Source organism: Haliotis rubra, unplaced genomic scaffold, assembly GCF_003918875.1.
Source record: "Haliotis rubra isolate DU_JTF1 unplaced genomic scaffold, ASM391887v1 Scf415, whole genome shotgun sequence".
NCBI lineage: Eukaryota > Metazoa > Mollusca > Gastropoda > Lepetellida > Haliotidae > Haliotis > Haliotis rubra.
In genome coordinates, this window is record NW_025767097.1 from 273,837 (window position 1) to 299,014 (window position 25,178).

Consider the following 25,178-nt stretch of genomic DNA (forward strand, 5'->3'; position numbering starts at 1 on the left):
GGGTTTCACACTTTGTACCCATGTGGGGAATCGAACCCAAGCCATTGGCATGATGAGCAAACGCTTTAACCACAAGGCTACCCACTGCCCTTGTGAAAGAAGACCCAGGTGTATCTTATGGATGTTCTGGAAAGTAATCATGTGGAAAGGTTGCTCATTTAGTGTCACCCATTGTTTTGAATGCAAGTGATGTGTGAAACATTAAATTATTCGGATATTAAATACACATTTTGTCTTTATTTTGTAGAACATGTACACCCTGCTAGTGACATCAGATGAATTTATCACAGGAAAGGGTTTTTCTTACATATATCTGTATTATGACTGCCATCTGACTTTCAAAATGTGTAAATTGAACAGGGTCATCTGTAGTTTGACTTTCAAGCCATGTCACTTCAAACACCATGTACCCGTGAAGATCCAGGTTAGAAATTGATCTTCAGTAACCCATGCTTGTCGTAAGAGGCGACTAAGCGGATCGGGTGGTCAGGCTTGCTGACTTGGTTGACACACGTCATCGGTTCCCAATTGCATAGATCGATGTTCATGCTGTTGATCACTAGATTGTCTGGTCCAGACTCGATTATTTACAGACCACCGCCATATAGCTGGAATATTGCCGAGTGCGGCGTAAAACTAAACTCACTCATGCAAACACCACGTCATGACAACAGTACATGACAGTCAACCAGCTTTTATGTGGTCTTACAAAATGGTGACTATCCAATCAAACTGCTGTATCTTTTAACAACCAAAAATGTCAGCAAGCTTATGGTATTATTCTGCTTCAGTTAAGGTAGTCACACACATCTCAAGCACTGTGTAATCCACACAGCTTACATGATCACGATTCTTTCAGCATCACTGTTTAATCTCTACATGTCCTTACAGGTTGCCCCTGTTACATGCAGAGAGGGAATTCACTGTGACATAATTCCGGTCACACGTCACTTCATGTCTTCCATCCTTTGGGAACTGCCCAATGGCTTCCTTTAATTGATGTCAAGGGTGTCTGATCCCAGCACAAATACCTGACTGTCAGTACAGACAATAATTTCTGTACAGACCACAATATTACTTCCTGTGTTTTTCCTTCACCACAAAAGTGGGTACACGCAGAGTACAGAAATAACACATTCTTCAAATAACCCATACTTTATTTCATTTGTTCTATATATTCCTATGATACAACACGATCAAGTCTCCCTATATTGCCGAATCAGCACAACAACGGGAACTTCTTCATTACCCATACAAAGTGAGTCAAAAACTTAAATATGACATGAAACTGTACATTTTGTACAGACACACCAGTTAAAATAACCATGCGTACCAATTTAATACAATTTACTGAATATCTAAACCTGAAGATATCACTGAATATTCAGTGTATCCTGCAAAGATGAGACTGAAGAACATTCATATACATAAGGATGCCGGTCCTCATTACAATAATTCACCCGTGAGGTAATCATGCACTTAATGAAGATTATTGACAGAATTTGTAGGCAAACATCTTTAATCAAAAGTCCTCTCTTAAGTGCTACACTGACACACTTTTTGAATAGCCATTCAATAAGATAAGAAGTCACTTAAAATGGAATACCCTATGTAATTATCCTGAAACTCCATCAATATGGCAGAGATGCAGATAGAGCACACTCAGGATGAACCAGGGATTCAAACTAACCACAGCAGATCCCGGCAGCTAAGGAGCGCAACTCTGCACAACTTTATCACTTACACACCATGATGAAAGTCATGATGTGATGTTCAAAATGTACAACTTCATATATTTCACAGCCATATTTGCATTCTCCATAAACAATAATGTATTGATGTGAGATATGAACATATCTACAACTGGTGACTGGATTTTACCGAAAAGATAATCCACAGGACATATGTGACGTGTCTATGAGGAGGGTCATGATGCACATACACAAGTAATCAGTACATATCATGTGACCTCAGTCACGATGATGCATGTCACCATACTTATTTGTAATATTTTGGAATCTTTTTTGTGGCCAGCTAACAAAACAATGTTGTTTTGAACCTGTTTGTATGTGATATGCATGACACATTGTTTTGGCTTTTGGCAAACTTCGAACAGCATTAAGCGGATTAAACATTTTGAGGTTATCAGGCCCAGTTATTACAGGGCTTTTGCACATCACTTTTTAGATCTAACACAGATATAAAACAAATTCTACTAAAGGGAAAGCTTACGTATCAGATAGCCTGGTTTCAGTTTGTGATGCATCGATATATCTGTAAACATGGTGAATCATGACACTCCCAATGTCTCGTCAAGAATACAATACAGACATAATCAACAAAACATTACAGATATAAGTAAGAGCAAACTGATACCACTTATTGAAATATTGATTACTGAATATGGTTTACACTGATACAGAAAATGAAAACTTAAATGGTACACAGATGACAGTTAAAAAGATATAACAAGGTGGTATTGCAAAGGAATCAAAGATGAAGCATTCCACAAGACGGAAATGAAAGATCAATACAGACACTTATTCGATGCCAATGCCTGGCAAAATATATTTGGTCTCGTAAACTCAGCTTAAAAATTGTTGATAATTTGGAACTTCATTAACATCACTGAAAGGTACTGACAATTTGATTTAATAGGCATCCATAATTATACACTCTCTATGTACAAAAGAAGTCATTATTGTCAAATTGAACACTTGAGCACAATTAATTTCTCCCATCTCAAGTGTAAACATGCCATGGAATGTACCAAGACCACAAGATGACTAGAGATGCACTATTCAAGCTTATATTGACAAAAGATTTGGAAAACTGATGGGTACTTCCTTGGCCAATATCAAAGATATTTTCCCCAAAATTACTACCGGTACATAAATTATGCAGATCTAAATAGAACTTCTCTACACAGCCATATCATCATAATGGTCACGAAAGAATGCTTCTTTCATATATTTCCTAATCACCAACACCAGGGATAAGGTCAGCTTTTGACCGAAACAATATGCCTGACCTTTGAGTGAAAACTATTAACAGTGCAACCTAATTTTTATAAGGCTATATTTCATGACAATTTCAAGAAAATTTAGCTGTCCTTTTACTGCATACAATTACAAAAGATGTATTTCTTTCAAAAAAGGCTGAAACAAATATTCATCATTGGTTACATACAAGTCAGCCCGATTCCTTTCTTTTGATGGACAGTAATACATAAGCTTGTTCTTGGCTACATCTTGGGGGTGGATATGTCAACAACAGATTCCTTGATTCCTACTACAACTAAAACTATCTTTCATATCTGCTGGTGTTTCAAGGATTCTTGTTTGCAGGCTTCGCTTCATAGAATTGATCCAGCCAGGAGATCTCAACTTCTATGGACAGTTGTTTGGATACCAGAAAGTACATTATGTTGTAATCTATGACAGCTCATAGTTAGCTCTGGAGTTCATTCTTTGTTGTGTGAAGGAGAAGATAAGAAGGAGGAAGTAGAGACCTGCAGCAATCCAGCAGTTCGTGGCATTCTGTTCATACTTCTCCTGCACATGGGCGTAGGTATAGTTATTCTTCTCCCAGTCTCCCAGAGGAACGTCTTCAAACAGTGCAGGGCTTCGGATGTAAAAGAACAGACCGAGCAGACCCTACGAAAAAAGAACATATCATCCCTAGAACACAGGTACAATATTTAATTATTCAAGAGAATACAAAAAGAAGATAAGTCTACCTCCAGACACTGACACAACAGAACTGTAATGTGTTATTGCTTATTTATCTGTTATAATGTTATCCACTGCTATCAAACAGCTGATAAACAAAATGAATGAAGGGAGAAACTGGTAATTAGTGCTGGCGCAATTGATCAAATAATCAGTCTATCACTCCGATCTCAATTGTGTCAGTGATTATCTATGGGCTCAGGAGACTAATCAATATTCATAAAAATGAAACATCACATTAAACTTTAAAAAGTATGTTTCTTATTGTTATGTTTGTCATGGAGATTGTCAATATTCAAATATTCAACACACCAGGGCTCCAGATAATTTTTCAACATCAGGAGTACGTACTCCATATTTTTTCACTACAGGAGTACTGGAAAACCTTAAGAGTACATTATTGTTTCGTTTCATATACTCATGCCAATAATGGTTGTCACCCCCACACACCACCTCCAATAAAAAAAATTGAAGGGGATGACAACCATTATTGGCATGAGTATATATGCACCACAGCATTGATAGTCTTGCGTAAACAGGTCAATAAACAATAAACCAATATTTTTCTTCAGATAAATACGTCTGTAAATGATTCTAAGATCGTACACTATTGCTGTGGTGCGTACCTGCTATATTTTCTAAATTATTTGCTACCGTATTGTGCATATTTTTTATCCGTACATATGCCTATATGGCCCTTATCTGGAGCCCTGACACACAGATGTACACCAGGAAGTAACCTTGATCGTCTTGATCATAGTATTTATCAATATCTGTTTCACTTACACTATGTTATGATCATGATAATTGTGTCCCATCATTCCCCACATGTTTTGAGATGGGGTTTACGATTACAATCGATTATACTTATAGATCCATGACCCATTATATGACCTGCATATTGTGAGTGATAACCAGCACTATTGGTAACCATTCCTTTGCAATCACAAACCATGACTGATAATATAACTATAATTAAAAGAGAGATAGTATATTTCATGTTGAAGAGTTACATATTGTTATACCAATGATAAAGCATAATCAGTCAGTCCTAAAATGGAAACCGATCTGACACCCTGCTCTCATTTGTATTTAACTAGTTTCTCATCTGATGGTCCCACAGATTTGCTTATATCACTGTTTATTCGAACTCCTGGATATTCAGTGAATATATGCAGGACAGATACGTCCTCATGCCAAGGTTAGGTTCTTACGGGTTCACCCTGACCTACATCCTGTCTACATATCTCTGATGTCACATGTGTTGACGATCATGTGTGCTAAAATAAACACACAACGTTTGTCCTTACGGGTCACCATGAATAAATATTACCAGATACGTATTCTCATATACACAAATATATATCAATTTAGGAAAATATTAATCGGAAAACATTGATCTTTTAAATAAATTCACAGCCCGTTTCGTATTCCCGAATTCTTCGGAAAAGCTGAAGTCTGGGGTTGATATTTATAGACACCATATTGATGGTACATACAAGAAATAACAACATATTTCTGATACTTACCAGCATTATGATAGCCCATATACTTAGAACCATGCAATACGCCGACAATTTCGGCCCACAGATCGGACAAGCCATTGTAATATTCGGTGTTTAGTCTGAAGATCCGTATGTCACCTCAACTCAAGATCATGTGACCAGCCTGTAACGTAATGCACCAGCGCAAAATTAGGGAGGATAACTCGCACAACTTAGCGTACCACTAAATAATATAGTGAGAATATACGTACATGGAATCTTGGAGTTCACATGGTATTCGCCTATAAATATATACATGTATATGGAAAAGAAATGTATTGGAAATGTAAAGTTCATATGATGTTCAGTCATAAATATATAAGGCCTATAGATACTTGGAATTTAAAGTTCACAAAATATTTACAATCATATGACAAAACATTTCTTTCAATACAGTCATAATATATTTTTCTTAATAGTAAATTTCTTGGTAAAAGAGTTTATGTTAATGGGTTTTCTTTCTGGCAATACATGTTTCAACATAATGAACATCTTTTAGTATCGTTTTGCATAATAGAAAGCAAGGTTTTAATCTGTTGATGTTCATGACAAACATATTGAGTTTGGCCAAAAAAATCACCTGGTAAAGTAATGTGGTTGAGTTTTGATTGATTTTCCAAATGTACAAAATTACGGAATTACTGTTGTTTATTACGATTTTGGTTGTCACACTACCACTAAAGAAACTTATTAACAGTTTAACACGTATATTTGTAATGCTATTTGAAACTTTCCCTGACGTACGGTACCCGGCTAACGCACCGTTAAACGTCTCTGTTGACCACTTAAACGATATATAACTGCAATCGAGTTGGTGAACGCGACACTGTAATTTCATATACCGAAGCGTAATTAGCATTGAAATATTACACACAGAAATAAATAGATAATTCTAAGATTGTTTTAAAAATGTTTCTTTTCAAGGATACGCAAATTAACTGCAGACTGTCGATCGATACTATTTGCCTTTGAGGGTGATTTTGGTTTTATGCCGCTTTTAGCAATATTCCAGAAATATCACGGTTGGGGGCCAGGAATGGGCTTCACACATTGTACCTATGCGGGGAATCAAACCCGGGTCTTCAGCGTGATGAATGAATGCTTTAACCATTAAACTACCCCCACCGCCCCATGCCTTTGAGAAAATTATTACCCCTATTACGGAAATCGTGGTTTAATTCAATCATCATGAATAACTCGCTATAATAGGAGTTACGTGATTACTCTTTTAAACCCATGAAGATCCAGGTTAGAATTGGTTTTCAGTAACCCATGCTTGTCGTAAGAGTCGACTGACGGGATCGGGTGGTCAGGCTCGGTGACTTGGTTGACACATCCTATTTGCGTAGATCAATGCTCATGCTATTGACCATTGGATTGTCTGGTCCAGACTCGATTATTTACAGACTATCCCCATATAGCTGGGATATTGCTGAGTCCGGCGTTAAAACAACCAACCAACTAACCAATCAATATTTATTTTTTAAATACGTTGTCTTTGTACTGGGTTTGGATGTTTTGCGACTTTTGTTCAAGGTTACCACACGTTTAATAATATTAATTTAAGGTTGTGCATTTGTTACTTTTTGGAAATATATCAACAAATTATAGCTGTGTCCATAAAATATGTTTAATTTACATAAATGATAAAGGTAATGCCACAAATCGCGAACAGGGAAAGACAGAAATCAGAGCTTGTCTTGAATAAACCAAATTCCACGGGGTCAACCAGCGCACCACAGAAATATGTCTGCCTTGAATAACAGTGTCAACCAGCGCACCACATAGCGTTATGTGCATAATTATGTAAACTCTTGTATCACCATATGTGGTTTATAGAGAATAAGGTGAATTATAAAAAACCCAAAGAAACACAGACTTTAGGCCATGCTGTATCCTTGCACTGCTTGAGCTGCCGTATCTAAACGTATTTGTTCGATCCTGTTTAGAGAATAGCTAAGTTGGAATGTTCACATACAAGTCAAAGATATTTATTGTACTTAAGGCCTCCGGCCCATATACAAGTAATACAAGTATATATACAGCACATGTTACAGACATTTCACAAAGTAATTACAGTTCAGATAAGATATTGCTTCTAAGGAAAACAGCATGTTTTACATAAAGCGCAAGATTACGTATTACATTTTCATTTTTGGAAGATAGAATGGAAGCAAAGGCAGATGAAGGATATTTTAACAGGTAATTATTTGGGATATATTTTTTTCTTAAATCAGCATAATGTGGGCATACAAAATCGAGGTGAATTTTATCTGCTATAGCCGAGTTACATAATGGACATATCCTTAAACGTCTCTCTATTGAAAATCGTCTGCCCTTATTTACTGTTAAATCTAACAAGCCCAATCGAAAATTGACAAGTGTGCGTCTGATATTTCAAGATGTTAGTACAGATAGATATAGTTCTGGTTGAATTAAGCTCTTATGTGATCTATACAACTGGTATATTGAACTATTGTCTAGACAGGAATGCCATTCTTGATAATACATGCTAACAGGTTGTTCTCGAAATTGCTTAAGAAATAGATTAATATTACCAACTGTTTGATTTAGCCACACAAATCCAAAGCCATGAGAAAAAAAAAGAGTTCTAATATGAGACGCCAATGTTGTCTTACCCCTATCATCTAAATGTACAAGCATGTTATAAGCTAGTTTGGGGATTCTTTGTTCGTGCATTCCAAGGATCTTTAACCAATATTTTAAACATCTGATTTGTGACTTTATATATATCGGATATCTACCGCATTCTCCATAAACCATATAGGTTGGTGCTGCTCGCGCTACATTTAAAAATCTTTTACATGCTAAAAGGTGTAGTTTTTCTAGACATTCATGACGTTGAAATCCCCAAATTTCAGACCCATAAAGCATAATCGGTTGGATTTGTGCATCAAACAATTTAAAATATATTATCGGGGTTAAAATTCCCAAATTCTGGGAAACTGACATAACATTAATAAGAGCCTTCTTAGCACGTGATTTCAGGTCTATAACAATCTTTTTAAAGTTCATGGTATGGGAAAACAATAGTCCGAGATAGGTATACTGATTAACAATAGATACATTTTTGCCACTCAAAAAACATTTTCCTTTAGAGGCGACAGGCCCACCTCTTCTAAAGATAACTATGTTTGTTTTTTAAAAATTAACAAATAATTTCCATTCATTTGTATAACGTTCCAAAATATTAAGTTGGTTTTGTAGATCGACGATAGTATCTGACACTAAAATTACATCATCGGCAAAAAAAGGAGGATAAAAATTTCAATCATATCTGGAAACATTTGCACACCATGTTTACCTGAATTAGAAATATCATAATACAGTTCACTTATAAAGAAGGAAAACAATACAGGGCTTAAAATACACCCTTGCCGAACTCCCATGGGACAGTCGAAAAAATCGGTGACATCATCACCACAACGAACACATGATTTAATATTCAAGTACATAGATTTTAAAATAGAATACATTTTCCCTTGTAAACCAGACTTTCGTAAGCAGTGCCATAATTTACAACGATCCACAGAGTCAAAAGCTTTCTTAAAGTCAACAAAGTTATAACAATATTTTAAGAACTGCAGAGAAAGTTCCGACCAAAGACGCATATACACTTCCAATACTTTACATGCAGCAATATGGTATTGCTGGCCATTAGTGGGGCATTACTTAAATTCACAACCACTGTCAACCAAATCATTGTGAGTCTGTACATAATAAAATGTCTTTTCCATTGGGAAAATAGAAACCTTTATGATCTGTACACACACAAGACAACTAGAGTACATATCTGATACATACTCAAAAGTCGCACCCTTGTGAACCGTGAGAAACCCATTACAAGTCCGTGGTTCAAGGGAAGCTACTCTATCATTCACAGTGGTCACCTCCTAATTTTCTTGTAGGACATCGCGTACCTTGTGACTCAGAAAACATTCAAAATGGTGGACCGACTGGGTAAGTCAGCTGGTGGTGACATTTAGTGTTTTGTAAGGTATTCAAGATAGGTTATCATGAAAGGCAATCGTATGGCAGTTTATTTATGATCATGGAATAGACCATTGGTTACATTTTCTTTGATTTTTTCTTCCGTTTGAAATCTCAAAAGTACTATTTACTGTCGTTTTACTTATAGGGTGGTAGGCCGTAACTTTGGACATAGTGATTTTTTTAATATGTTTTGTTATTTGTTTTATTATAAAGGGACTTGGAAGTAAAATGATAATTCAGGAACGTGTTGAATTAATTATTTGTGATACTGAATATTGGTAAATATTGTGTGAACAACTTATAACAGATTACAGGTACAGTTGGAATACCTCCGTAGTTTATATTTAATATGCCGCCACTCCCCTTCAACCCCCATCAATAGGTTTTAACTTACTATGTACATACATACTACAGCCTACATGATTGTTTATAGGAAGACTTTCCAAACTGTACCTTAGTATATACATATAGATGATATATACTACTTCTTACCTGTAGTACAACGTGCCTGTATGAAAACTGTCAACAATGCAGTATTTTCTCAGTCATTTGCCAGTTTCAGTGAAACCTAATACCCTGATATGTGTGTTCTGTGTATCGGTAGTAGTGCCAAATAGAAAGTTCTTTGGCCCATGTTGTTTACTTGATGCCAAAAAGTAATTTCTCAAAAAGTGAGTTGGTGTTTGTTAGCAATATCCTGACATCAACAGAATTTCATTCTCTCTGCCAGGGTTCTTAAATGTTACCAATAATCAGGCTAGCATGCTCCATATTATTTTCTACACTGACCTGTTTTTTGTAGAAGCCAGGAAGTTGTTATATGGACCCTGTTGGATTCAAGTTTTTGTACATTATGTGAAATAACTCGTGTCTGCAACTGTCAGGCCAGTAGCTGTTCACATATTTATTCCACCTTAATATACAACTGCTAGGAAACAATGGTGAAGATGACTTGTCGAAAAGGTTTCCATTTATTTTACTTTTATGTCATGTATGTAGGATGCCTATAGCTGTCAATGCTGAGGTTATGTTTTCAATCAGACAGGCACCACAAGAGACTTGAATGATTACAAGACATGATCAAGTTACCCTATCAGTAATTTCCTCTCATTGATCAGTAATCGTAACATGATAGCAACATGTTGTGGTTGATTAATTCAATAATTGATTATCAGGGATGGAAGTAACCCATTGCCCGACGTCCAGTGTTTTTTTTCTGTTGGGCAAGCAAATTTGTATATCACACTGTACCAGTGTCCAGTTGACTTTCCAATGTTAATTATGTTGTTTATTTAAAAAATCAACAACAAAACGGCCAGTATAGTGGAAAAATTATCAGGGCAAGTGATTTTATATGTGCCACTGTACCGGAGTACACTAGCAATTTTAAAGTTATTTCCATCCCTGGATTATGCATACATTCATCATTCCAGTATAGTTGACAGTTTGTCCTCATTGATAGATTTAGAGTAACTGTTATTACACTGGTGAAAGTTTCATGTAAATTTGAACACAGAAACAGTCAGTTTCTGAGTTTACAAATGTGAAAGAGCTGGGTTTTTTAGTTCAGTGATATTGGGGTTCTCTATGAACTACCAACAATCACCAGTGAAGCAAGTTCCTTATATATGCATGTAAATATTTCAGCAAAACAACAGCACCCAGTACTAGACTACCATATTGCCCACTTACAGTTATATAGATGGAATATTGCTCACTTACAGTTATATTCATAGAATATTGCCTACTTACAGTTATATAGATGGAATATTGCCCACTTACAGTTATATAGATGGAATATTGCCCACTTACAGTTATATAGATGGAATATTGCCCACTTACAGTTATATAGATGGAATATTGCCACCACTTACAGTTATATAGATGGAATATGCCCACCCAGTTATTACAGTTATATATAGATGGAATATTGCCCACTTACAGTTATATAGATAGAATATTGCCCTACTTACAGTTATATAGATGGAATATTGCCCACTACAGTTATATAGATGGAATATTGCCCACTTACAGTTATATACAGTTATATAGATGGAATATTGCCCACTTACAGTTATATAGATGGAATATTGCCCACTTACATAGATGGAATATTGACCACTTACAGTTATATAGATGGAATATTGACCACTTACATAGATGGAATATTGCCCACTTACAGTTATATAGATGGAATATTGCCCACTTACAGTTATATAGATGGAATATTGCCCCCACTTACAGTTATATAGATGGAATATTGCCAGTTATATATAGATGGAATATGTCACTTACAGTTATATAGATGGAATATTGACCACTTACAGTTATATAGATGGAATATTGACCACTTACAGTTATATAGATGGAATATTGACCACTTACAGTTATATAGATGGAATATTGACCACTTACAGTTATATAGATGGAATATTGCCCACTTACAGTTATATAGATGGAATATTGCCCACTTACAGTTATATAGATGGAATATTGCCCACTTACAGTTATATAGATGGAATATTGCCCACTTACAGTTATATAGATGGAATATGCCCACCACTACAGTTATATAGATACAGTTATATAGATGGAATATTGGATATTGCCCACTTACAGTTATATAGATGGAATATTGACCACTTACAGTTATATAGATGGAATATTGCCACCACTTACAGTTATATAGATGGAATATTGACCACTTACAGTTATATAGAGATGGAATATTGATGGAATATTGCCCACCACTTACACTTATATAGATGATAGATATATAGATGGAATATTGCCCACTTACAGTTATATAGATGGAATATTGCCCACTTACAGTTATATAGATGGAATATTGCCCACTTACAGTTATATAGATAGATACAGTTATATAGATGGAATATTGCCCACTTACAGTTATATAGATGGAATATTGACCACTTACAGTTATATAGATGGAATATTGCCCACTTACAGTTATATAGATGGAATATTGCCCACTTACAGTTATATATAGATAGATGGAATATTGCCCACTTACAGTTATATAGATGGAATATTGACCACCACTTACAGTTATATAGATGGAATATTGCCCACTTACAGTTATATAGATGGAATAGTTATTAGATGGAATATTGCCCACTTACAGTTATATAGATGGAATATTGACCACTTACAGTTATATAGATGGAATATTGCCCACTTACAGTTATATAGATGGAATATTGCCCACTTACAGTTATATAGATGGAATATTGCCCACTTACAGTTATATAGATGGAATATTGACCACTTACAGTTATATAGATGGAATATTGCCCACTTACAGTTATATAGATGGAATATTGCCCACTTACAGTTATATAGATGGAATATTGCCCACTTACAGTTATATAGATGGAATATTGCCCACTTACAGTTATATAGATGGAATATTGCCCATAGATGGAATTACAGTTACAGTTATATAGATGGAATATTGCCCACTTACAGTTATATAGATGGAATATTGACCACTTACAGTTATATAGATGGAATATTGACCACTTACTTACAGTTATATAGATGGAATATTGCCCACAGTTATTTACAGTTATATAGATGGAATATTGACCACTTACAGTTATATAGATGGAATATTGCCCACTTACAGTTATATAGATGGAATATTGACCACTTACAGTTATATAGATGGAATATTGCCCACTTACAGTTATATAGATGGAATATTGCCCACTTACAGTTATATAGATGGAATATTGCCCACTTACAGTTATATAGATGGAATATTGCCCACTTACAGTTATATAGATGGAATATTGCCCACTTACAGTTATATAGATGGAATATTGCCCACTTACAGTTGGAATACTTACAGTTATATAGATGGAATATTGACCAGTTTACAGTTATATATAGATGGAATATTGCCCACTTACAGTTATATAGATGGAATATTGCCCACTTACAGTTATATAGATGGAATATTGCCCACTTACAGTTATATAGATGGAATATGCCCACCCACTTACAGTTATATAGATGGAATATTGCCCACTTACAGTTATATAGATGGAATATTGCCCACTTACAGTTATATAGATGGAATATTGCCCACTTACAGTTATATAGATGGAATATGACCACCACTTACAGTTATATAGATGGAATATTGCCCACTTACAGTTATATAGATGGAATATAGATGGAATATTATATAGATGGAATATTACACAGTTATATAGTTATGGAATATTGACCACTTACAGTTATATAGATGGAATATTGACCACTTACAGTTATATAGATGGAATATTGACCACTTACAGTTATATAGATGGAATATTGCCCACTTACAGTTATTATATAGATACTTACAGTTATATAGATGGAATATTGACCACTTACAGTTATATAGATGGAATATTGACCACTTACAGTTATATAGATGGAATATTGACCACTTACAGTTATATAGATGGAATATTGACCACTTACAGTTATATAGATGGAATATTGCCCACTTACAGTTATATAGATGGAATATTGACCACTTACAGTTATATAGATGGAATATTGACCACTTACAGTTATATAGATGGAATATTGACCACTTACAGTTATATAGATGGAATATTGCCCACTTACAGTTATATAGATATATAGGAATATTGACCACTTACAGTTATATAGATGGAATATTGACCACTTACAGTTATATAGATGGAATATTGACCACTTACAGTTATATAGATGGAATATTGACCACTTACTTACAGTTATATATATAGATGGAATATTGAATATTGCCCTTACTTACAGTTATATAGATGGAATATTGCCCACTTACAGTTATATAGATGGAATATTGCCCACTTACAGTTATATAGATGGAATATTGCCCACTTACAGTTATATAGATGGAATATTGACCACTTACAGTTATATAGATGGAATATTGCCCACTTACAGTTATATAGATGGAATATTGAATATTGACCACTTACAGTTATATAGATGGAATATTGCCCACTTACAGTTATATAGATGGAATATTGACCACTTACAGTTATATAGATGGAATATTGACCACTTACAGTTATATAGATGGAATATTGCCCACTTACAGTTATATAGATGGAATATTGCCCACTTACAGTTATATAGATGGAATATTGACCACACTCGAAAACCTACTAAAGGCAACTGTTATATGTAGCTGAAATATTAAACTAGATTACTTAGAAGCAGTGTAGTATGTAGCCTGAGTATTGCCCAGACAGACAGCTCTTATGTAGCTGGAATACTTGAATGTATGATTGTATTCGCTTCTCAGTTAACCCAAAGAACTTTGGTTTTTAAGAACTTTGACATTGGCGTATGAATGTGTGAAAAGGATGCTTGTGAAGTAAAATTACGTGTCAATGATAAAACTGATAATTGAACAACTGTTGAGGAGGTGTGGGGTTTTGATCATTAAGCTTTGTATATTACATAATGCATTTATAAACAACAGTTACAGAAACTTCCAAGCACACACATGTCAATTCTAAAGCTGAAACTGATCAGACCTCTTTCGTTTGTAATGTTTGTTATGCACTCTACTGACTACATTATCGTTGATTATGTTACCAGTTCCTGTTGTGTATCACATGATGACTGACTTGTTGGGTTTATGTTACTGGTAATAATCAGAGCTCCAGATAAGATTTAGCTCATGTGAGTATTGTACCCACTGTATTTTTTTTGGAGTGGGTATTATGAATGTTGAGTGGGTATTTCTTTTTCTGTTACCCACTGCTTTCAAATATGTGCGTATTTCAGTCATTTTACTCACCTAAGTATATGCCATTGAGTAAGTTTGCTAAGCAGGTATGTTCTGCCTTATGTCAATTTTGTCATACCTACCGTATATTACCGTCTATAAGCCGAATTTTGAGGACCAAAAACAGCAGTCTGTAGAAGGGGGTCGTCTTATCCATGGGTTACGCTTTCGTCAAACTTTTTTCCAGGGGTAAGAAAACAACATTGTATCACTTCGCGTGAACAAACAACAGAAGACGACTTTGTCAGTAGAGACGTCAAATTTGCAATTAAACATCACTAGACAAGATTATTTACCTTTTAAGTTCTAAGTTGTTTTTGCTGGGCATTGTATTATTTGCAGGGATTAAGATTACCGTGTGTATCTGAGCCGGAAATAGCAATCAGCTGTGCACACGTTTCCCGGCGATCAAGTTCAAACATGCACAATAATATAACGGGGCTAATTCTGACGCTGTCATCAGTAAAATATCATACAGAGAACTATTATTTAACCCCAAAATATAACCTAGCATTGTGTAATTTTAATTAGATTTTATGTAAAATATATATAATCAACACTGAGGTTATACGGACCCTCATGAATGTGGTAAGCAGAAGTTGTACGCACATGGAATGGGGTAAAATACGGAAGCCATTTAAATTCACACATTTTTACCGATGTTACTGTAAACTAGCAGTCAATGGAAAACGAGGCGGTAATCAAAACCAACTTAAATATAATGGAAATGATTTCATAAAAAATCACTCATCCTATACTGACAGTACAACACTTGTCCTATACTAACAGTACAACTTGATAGCAATCGATGTCTTTTTCATTACGCAAGCGATTTTTATAAATATATTCCGTACGCATTTGTTTTCAACTTTCTGCGTAACATTTTAAATGCGTAATTGGTACGCAACAATTATTTTTCAATGCGTAATTCTATGCGTATTTTACCCGGATACGCAGCTCATCTTGGCCTCTGATAATGATACCACACTATTAACCTACATACATACAATACAGGAAAATGTTACAGAACAAATAAACTTTTGTTTGTACTCTTTTAACTATTACATATGAAAGATTTGTGGTTAGTCTTATGCGGAACACCAAATTCATTCTTAAAAAACTTGTGGTTAATTAATACCGAAGCGGTTAAAAGTTGCCAAAAAGTCACCTGCTTCACTCTCGCCCGCCAACGAAACCACAGACAGGTTACGTAACTCTGTCGCCAGAGCACTGCAGTGACGTCATATGAGGAAGGATTTTCAGTTAGTTGTATATAAAGTGTGTAGCAAGCTCGTCATTTTGATGATTTCTCGACATCAACGAAGACATGCCGAATCGTTGCGTTGTTGTCAATTGCTCCTAGGGGTCGGGCGATGGTGTCACCATGCACAGATTTCCACAGGACCCCGCAGTTCGTGCTAAATGGGTTATGTTTGTAAGTGCGAAGCGAGCGTTGTGGAAGCCTGAAACGATATCTTACTTGTGTTCAGATCGCTTCACGGAAGTTAAAGAATCAAAACTACTTACTAGTTGTAGTAAAATATGTATATGATTGATGACCATAAAGAGTTTCCATGACACAACTTGTAACATAACGATTTCTTCCTCGGAAGCGAGGTTGTGGTGGAAGTAACAATAATATTGTAAGTAGTATTATATTGACACCCACCTCGCTTCCACGAGAGAAATTGTTATGTTATAAGCTATGTCATGCAAAATCCTATTGGCCATCAATCAAATACATAATTTACTACCAGTAGAAAGTAGTTTTGACTTTGTAACTCGGTGAAAACAAACCTAAATAGCATTTATCCTCAGACTGGCGGATGTTCGCGACAGGGCGCCGCCATTTTTTAAAATCGTAAAGTCACGGGCTAAAGTTAGAATTAATGAGATTATAGTTTGTTTTCTTCAAGTTAGAAAATCAAAAGTACTTTTACTCGTAGTTAAATATGTATTTGAATCATGACCAAAAGGATTTTGCATGACACAACTTGTAACATAACGATTTCTTCCACGGAAGCGAGGTGGGGGTCGAAGTGACAATACTGCGCGATGAATTACTTGCTACATTTACATGGTTAACGTCCACTCACCAGTATGTAGATACTAGTCAATGTACGTCTTTATATTTTGGTCTTATAATCCTAATTAGTTTATTATCATACTTGTATGCATTTTGAAACTAAATAAAAAGCAGACTATCTGCTGATACTTAACAGGACTGTACTATCTAGACATTTTATAGTTTGCCAATGTGAATCATTATTCGCACATACGCCCTAGTGTATGTTGTCTGTCTCATTACACGTCATGGCGAAAACAATGATTCTGTTGAATGCTACGACAAATGAATAAAAACAAAATGCAAATATAAAAATTAAAACAGATTAAAGTTATAGGAACAATGTCAGGCTATTACCTTGTTCGAGGAATGGATCCATCAATATCCACAAAAATGCATTCATCTGCAGCTGTTCCAAGTGATGTGTCTTTTAACAGTCTATTATATAAAAAAGTGATATATCATTTCAGGTATTTCACATTGGTATATAGTCTCATTGGTCACCCAAGATAGAACACCTGGCAACTAATTGCATAATGTCCGCCATTCTTTAAAAAAAGTAATTTAGTTAGCCAATAATGAGCAATCAATCAATGTATTGGCGGTTAATCCTTTGAAAGAAGGACGTTGTTTTACCCAGACACAGACACGACAGAGTGTATTCAGTATAGATTAGTAAATCTACATACATAAACACTACCTTTTGACAAATCCGCTGTGCAAGATAAAAGTAATTAATCAATCAGCGTGTTATCAGTTAATCCTTTGATCGATGTTTATAATGTTGAGTATTTACTCCAGACACAAGAAATGCCAAATGGGAACCTTTGTCGGGTAATCTAAGTGGTGTTACCAGTAATTATACCTGTTATAAATTCATTAACTGACCATCAAGTGAATGATGACAAATAACATGTGTAGGTTTATACCACCTAACACGGGTTACGACAAGGGAGTATTAATTGCTGTATTGCATGCAATTTTAATTGCATGTGAAAACTTACTGGCCGACACCGAACAGAACTTCATTGTTGCATAAGAAATACATATGAGCATTTGCTGTGTGCTAAAACTGTACGTACCTATTTAAGTAAAATTTCAGATTCTTCTAGCAATGGCAAAGTAGGGTTGTTTAGTTTACGGATTCAAATAAATCAAATGTAAATTTTTAATATCATAACGTAATAGACGTCATATTTTTACATGACATGATTACATATCGAGGTAAAAAAACACAGAAATGGGATCAATTTGGATCAGTCATTATACCATCCAGGCATTAGAAAACCTGAAAAAGCCCACACTGCTTTGATACTTTATTACAATCAGACAAGAACTACCGGGGATATTTTCAAATGACTGCATCTGATGGGAATCCACCCTTCTTAATGTAGCACTGTTTAGGTTGAAGAAATTAACCGTAACCGTGATGAGCGAGGCTGATCATCGTTTTCGCTATCACTAGCGTCTGGCTCGAACAAATAAGGCCTAGCGACACCAAGCGATTTTGACAGAATCGTCTATGAAAACAAGTTGGAACTCGGAAACTAGGCAAAGCAGGAGACAAAAATAAATGACAGTAGATTGTGAGAACATATAGCTTTCATTTTCCACAACAGTTGTCATGATTTCAGGTTTATACAAACCTGTAAACAAGATAATTTACCCCCTGAAATGTACATGAATTCTGCATCGGCCCTCATAGCTATTCCTCATAAGACGTCACAGAGACGCGTCGCTATGATTGGTTGAAATTTCGTTCGTGGGTGAGATTTGTTCACCGTTGTCAAAAAGGTCGATTTAAGTTAATTAAAGATCGAAATGAGTATTTTTAATGACGGGGTTTCATTTATAACGATGCCAATTAGTGATTTATGTATTTGTACCCCCCTAGAGTATATGTGATCTTTAACTTCCATGTTCTCTGTTGGCAATACCCTGTCATGTTTGTTTAAGTATCCCTCAACATTTGTCAGAGACACTAATATTAAAAAGCATGCTGCCCTTTTCAGTGCAGTGCATTGTCTGTTAAGACCTATTCTTAGCATACTTAGTACAGCATAGCATGTTTTGCTACAGGATATTTGTATAGTTGTCTCATTCTGTATCTTATATTTGTTAGAGCAGGAGCCAAGTAGCTAAACATTTAAAGTGTTCACTGGTCATGCTGAATAGGGCAGTAGCCAAGTAGCTAAATATTTAAAGTGTTCACTGGTCATGCTGAATAGGGCAGTAGCCAAGTAGCTAAACATTTAAAGTGTTCACTGGTCATGCTGAATAGGGCATGCTGTAGGCAGTAGTAGCTAAATAGTTCACTGGTCATGCTGAATAGGGCAGTAGCCAAGTAGCTAAACATTTAAAGTGTTCACTGGTCATGCTGAATAGGGCAGTAGCCAAGTAGCTAAATATTTAAAGTGTTCACTGGTCATGCTGAATAGGGCAGTAGCCAAGTAGCTAAACATTTAAAGTGTTCACTGGTCATGCTGAATAGGGCAGTAGCCAAGTAGCTAAACATTTAAAGTGTTCACTGGTCATGCTGAATAGGGCAGTAGCCAAGTAGCTAAACATTTAAAGTGTTCACTGGTCATGCTGAATAGGGGCAGGGCAGTAGCCAAGTCAGCTGAAAACAGCCAAGTTTAAAGTGTTCACTGGTCATGCTGAATAGGGCAGTAGCCAAGTAGCTAAATATTTAAAGTGTTCACTGGTCATGCTGAATAGGGCAGTAGCCAAGTAGCTAAACATTTAAAGTGTTCACTGGTCATGCTGAATAGGGCAGGAGCCAAGTAGCTAAATATTTAAAGTGTTCACTGGTCATGCTGAATAGGGCAGGAGCCAAGAACATTTAAAGTGTTCACTGGTAGCTGAATATTTAAAGTAGCTAAACATTTAAAGTGTTCACTGGTCATGCTGAATAGGGCAGTAGCCAAGTAGCTTAACATTTAAAGTGTTCACTGGTCATGCTGAATAGGGCAGTAGCCAAGTAGTTAAATATTTAAAGTGTTCACTGGTCGTGCTGAATAGGGCAGTAACCAAGTAGTTAAATATATAAAGTGTTCACTTGTCGTGCTGAAGGTGCAACTTTGATTTGCATGTATACAATATGTGATGCCAATTCTAGTGCTGACCTCTGATGCTGCTGGAATAATGCTAAAATTGTTAAAAGACCCACCTGTACACAGTCAGTGTATAGTAGGTAGACTTTACTGGGTATTTGTAGACTTCAAGTATGACAAGGATGCCTGTGCATTACATTAGTAAGGGAAGTCTCGCAGATTTCATATACAGTAAACTGGATACTGTGTATTGGGAAATAAGTAGGATATCCTTATTACAACTTTGAGGAAGTAGGACATTTAATTTGATTGAATGGGAATATGACAATTTGTACATGTACAATTTGATGTAGGCCTGTGTTGACATGGTCTTATCTGTCATGTGTGATAGATGTTGCTGTGCAGCAGTGGGTACATAGGTTGTGATCTGTTGGTGGAGGTCATGTGGGCGAGCTGGCTAAGGCGCCAGGCTAGTGATCCAGCGAGCTTGAGGTGACGAGATCGAGCCCACCTGTGACCGGGTGTAAAAACCTTGGAGTCAACTTTGTGTGCAGACTCTTTCAGTGTTGTCACAACCCCTAGTGTACAGTACATAACCCTGTGCACTTAAAAGAACCCACAAATCCGTTGATATATGACCAGATGGTGGCCACATGAATACGTGCAAACACCTAGTTGTGGGTACAGCAACTTGCAGTGAACTTGGACAAAGTACTGTGACTATGTGTACCGGTCCTCCCAGCTGTGAATGGGTACCTTGTTAGGATGAGAAAGCCGCAATAACTCGGTGTGCCTAGTGGCTGCAAGAGTTGCATACTCCCTAGGGAGTTGAGATTGATAACACGATGTGCCGTTCAGAGATTGACATCCAAAGATTGAGGCAAAAAATACCAGCGCCTTGAGCAAGCACTAGTTTCCTGGATATGTACTCTATATAAATATCATATATTATGTCTCAAGTCTCAGTGAGGTTAAGCCAGCGTCTGTCTGCAGTGGGGACATGGATTGTGATCTGTTGGTGGAGGTCATGTCTCAAGTCTCAATGAGGTTTAGCCAGCCGTCTGTCTGCAGTGGGGACATCGGTTGTGATCTGTTGGTGGAGGTCATGTCTCAAGTCTCAATGAGGTTTAGCCAGCCGTCTGTCTGCAGTGGGGACATGGATTGTGATCTGTTGGTGGAGGTCATGTCTCAAGTCTCAATGAGGTTTAGCCAGCGTCTGTCTGCAGTGGGGACATGGGTTGTGATCTGTTGGTGGAGGTCATGTCTCAAGTCTCAATGAGGTTTAGCCAGCCGTCTGTCTGCAGTGGGGACATGGATTGTGATCTGTTGGTGGAGGTCATGTCTCAAGTCTCAATGAGGTTTAGCCAGTTGTCTGTCTGCAGTGGGGACATGGATTGTGATCTGTTGGTGGAGGTCATGTCTCAAGTCTCAATGAGGTTTAGCCAGCGTCTGTCTGCAGTGGGGACATGGATTGTGATCTGTTGGTGGAGGTGGTGTGTCAAGTCTTAATGAGGTTTAGCCAGCGTCTGTCTGCAGTGGGGACATCGGTTGTGATCTGTTGGTGGAGGTCATGTCTCAAGTCTCAATGAGGTTTAGCCAGCCGTCTGTCTGCTGTGGGGACATGGATTGTGATCTGTTGGTGGAGGTCATGTATCAAGTCTCAATGAGGTTAGCCAGCCGTCTGTCTGCAGTGGGGACATGGATTGTGATCTGTTGGTGGAGGTCATGTCTCAAGTCTCAATGAGGTTTAGCTAGCATCTGTAAGCGTACCTGGAGACTAAGGAAAGTGTGTGTTTCCTAATATGGTTTCCTGACTTGTATAGGATCCCCAGGACCTCAGAACGATTATTCATTCCACAATATACGACTCCCTATTTACATGATCAACAAACACAGATATATCCTAATTAAATGATCATGCTACTTTATCAAACTATCACGCTTATCCAACTATCACGCTTATCAAACACGACCCAAAAGACAAGTAGGCATGTGCAGTAAATCTAGAACAGAGATATCACAAAGATATCACTACCACACCCTGAACGTAACACATTGAAAGAGTTGAACAATGTAATCATTGTCAACAAACCCAGATCTCCTCTAAAGCAAAACTATATTTTAGCAGCTGATCAATAACAGATTTCAAACTGTTAGCTTGATCACAAACAACTAAATAGTAAAGCTGGACACATATTTTGTGAATTTGTAAAAAAACTGTTGTAACGATTTTAAAAGTGTAAACACATGTATTTTTAGCTACAGAGTAGCAAAGCCACTGAAGCAAGGGAGGAGATAAGCAGGCTTTTCAGTGGTTAGTGTACTGAACAAAAAAGACTGTTTCAGGATATTTCTTGTAATGATCAATAAACAAATATTCATTATCCTGTACTTCGTTTTAGCTTCAGTGTATTGATGGACATGTTTGCTTATGGACAAATTGGAACTAACTGCTTGTGCTATTTGGAGACATCATCACGGTCAACACTTGGGTTGTAGCACAGGCTAGCTAAGCAGCCAGGACCATGGTCAACAGACCATTTGTAGCTCTACAACATTCCTAAGCTTATAATACAATCTAGAGTTACAATAGGTCGTAAGGCTGTGAAAGCCTTGAGGAGCAGTATCGATGCTTCCAGTTTGTATAGGAAGAGGCGTTTAAGCACAACATTCTGTCTAAAGGGCTGACTGTGTTGAAATTGTGGGATATCAGTGCATTCCAAGAAATAAGAGAAAAATATTAAGTTGTTTGGGTTCTACAAGGCAACTAAGTGTGATCCGGAAGGTCTTCCTTTGTGACTCTGCCGATTGTATCATGCCCAGACATGATTATGTCAATATGTGCATGCCAGCATGATATTTCTGGAATATTGCTGACAATGGATGTTCTATCTCCTTGACTCGGATGTCATGCAGCCAGCTGTTACATGGCGTCATCCTGCCAGGAAGCACACTATCGCTGATACTGATGATCAGGGATTGTATAGCCGTACACAGCTACCTGCATCAATTGTCACTGTGTTGCAAACTAAGCAGACATCTTGTTCCGGTGATTTCCAAACAGAGATTAAACGGAAAGCGGTTTGCACAGATCTGAGTTATGATATCAGGAAATGATCATGCAGGATCAGTGGTGATGTGTCTCACAGTCGCTGAACCATATGGTGATGTGTCTCACAGCCTCAGAACCATATAGTTCCCCTCTGAACAGCCTTGGGCTCATTTTTTGTTTTAAATGGAGTTATGTTTTTTTGTCAGACTTTTTAGTGACAAGCATTAGTCTAGATCTATGAGCCTGATAAGTAATCAATAAAATGTATGAAACATACAGTATCAGGTTTACACTGAAACAGGTAATGGTGGGTGGAACAAGTAACATGGTGACTTGACTCATTGCATCATTGACTGGTCACAGGTTTGTCTAGTCCAGATTGATTTGAACAGGCTGCTGTCATGTAGTATGAATATTAGTGGAATTAAACAAGTAACATGGTGACTTGACTCATTGCATCATTGACTGGTCACAGGTTTGTCTAGTCCAGGATTGAACAGCCTGCTGTCATGTAGTATGAATATTAGTGGAATTAAACAACTAGTGCAGTAATAGTCACCGATGGGACTATGGCAGGTGTAGGGCAATGTGACAAGTCTCAAGTAATGAGGCAGCTCTGCAGTCATAAGTCTCAAGTAATGAGGCAGCTCTCTTTCTTCCCTCTTCTCTCCTTCCCTTCTTCCCTTCCTCTATCTGTTTTGACTGGGAATCTCTACAGTTCCTGTTCTTAACAATGCTTAAATTAATCAAAACAGCCTTCCTTCTTATTGTGTAGGTGTACCCGTGTAGAACAAGATCAATGAATCATTCACTCATGTGCATATAATATCTCCATTCATGAATGCCAGTCCACCAAATGCACTTCTTGACCTTTGTGAAGGATGTTACAGTCTACTTTGTAGTACGGAAGTGGTGGAAGTAATTCACCCATGAAGAGCTCGTACAATGTCCTCTAAACATTGCCATTTACTGGTTTTGTCACTGATGGATTATTTTATATCAAAACAAAACTTGCAAGATTCATCCAAATAGTCCACCATTCCTGTGTTTTGTGTTTTTCACATTACGCTGACTTGAAGTAATTACGTCTGTGATCACCTACTTGGGATTCCTATATATGAATTGGTTCCGAACCACCAGTGCTCATCATATAGGCATCTCGATTAATCAGATGGTCAGTCATGTCATCATACCTCGACAGTGAAGGACTCATTTCATAATATCGATCTCCTGTTTTGTCAAGACTGGATCATTTTCAGGCTGCCAACATATGTATGATAGAGATAACACAGTCTCTGTTTTAAATGAAATATTCTATTTCTTTCTGAGACATACTCATCAATATATTAGAAAGGTTAGATTATTCACTTTTCCTTACATTGATGTTTGATATGTGCACACTCAACTCGGATAAAGTTCCTTTTGTGTTAAAAGTCAAGATCAACACGATCAAATAACCTAGAACAGCCCTAAAGAAGGTCACATCAGATGAATCCTGAGTCAAGTTCTAGAACCAGTCAGAAGTCAGTATATGATTTGGTTTTAACTTCTTTACCACCCCAATTTGGGAATACTATTTAGCCCAAGAAAACCAGAACAGATCAGGGGCAGTGGGGTGGCCTAATGGTTAAAGCATTGGCTCGTCACGTCGAAGACCCGGGTTCGATTCCCCACATGGGTACAATGTGTGAAGCCCATTTCTGGTGTCCCCCGTCACAATATTGCTGGAATATTGCTAAAAGCAGCATAAACCCATACTCACTCACTCACTCACTCACTCACTCACTCACTCACTCACTCACTCACTCACTCACTCACTCACTCACTCACTCACTCACTCACTCACTCACTCACTCACTCACTCACTCACTCACTCGCATAACATCAGATATATCCCT

At 36.9% G+C, this 25,178-nt stretch overlaps 2 protein-coding genes across 2 annotated transcripts in view; one reads left to right on the plus strand and one right to left on the minus strand.

The window, feature by feature from the left end:
- Positions 1-1,139: 1,139 nt before the first annotated feature.
- Positions 1,140-5,412, minus strand: LOC124288322 (ribonuclease kappa-like). Its single transcript, XM_046724829.1, has 2 exons — positions 5,261-5,412; positions 1,140-3,656 (listed from the first exon to the last, which is right to left on the minus strand). The coding sequence occupies exons 1-2, from the start codon at positions 5,333-5,335 to the stop codon at positions 3,435-3,437; spliced, it is 297 nt and encodes a 98-aa protein (XP_046580785.1). The 5' UTR covers positions 5,336-5,412; the 3' UTR covers positions 1,140-3,434.
- A 3,800-nt stretch (positions 5,413-9,212) lies between these two features.
- Positions 9,213-25,178, plus strand: part of LOC124288338 (pleckstrin homology domain-containing family F member 2-like) — a 46,130-nt gene continuing 30,164 nt past the window's right edge. The window contains exon 1 of the mRNA XM_046724853.1: positions 9,213-9,256. Within this exon, the coding sequence (XP_046580809.1) occupies positions 9,241-9,256 (16 nt within the window). The 5' untranslated portion in view covers positions 9,213-9,240. The remainder of the gene's footprint in view (positions 9,257-25,178) is intronic.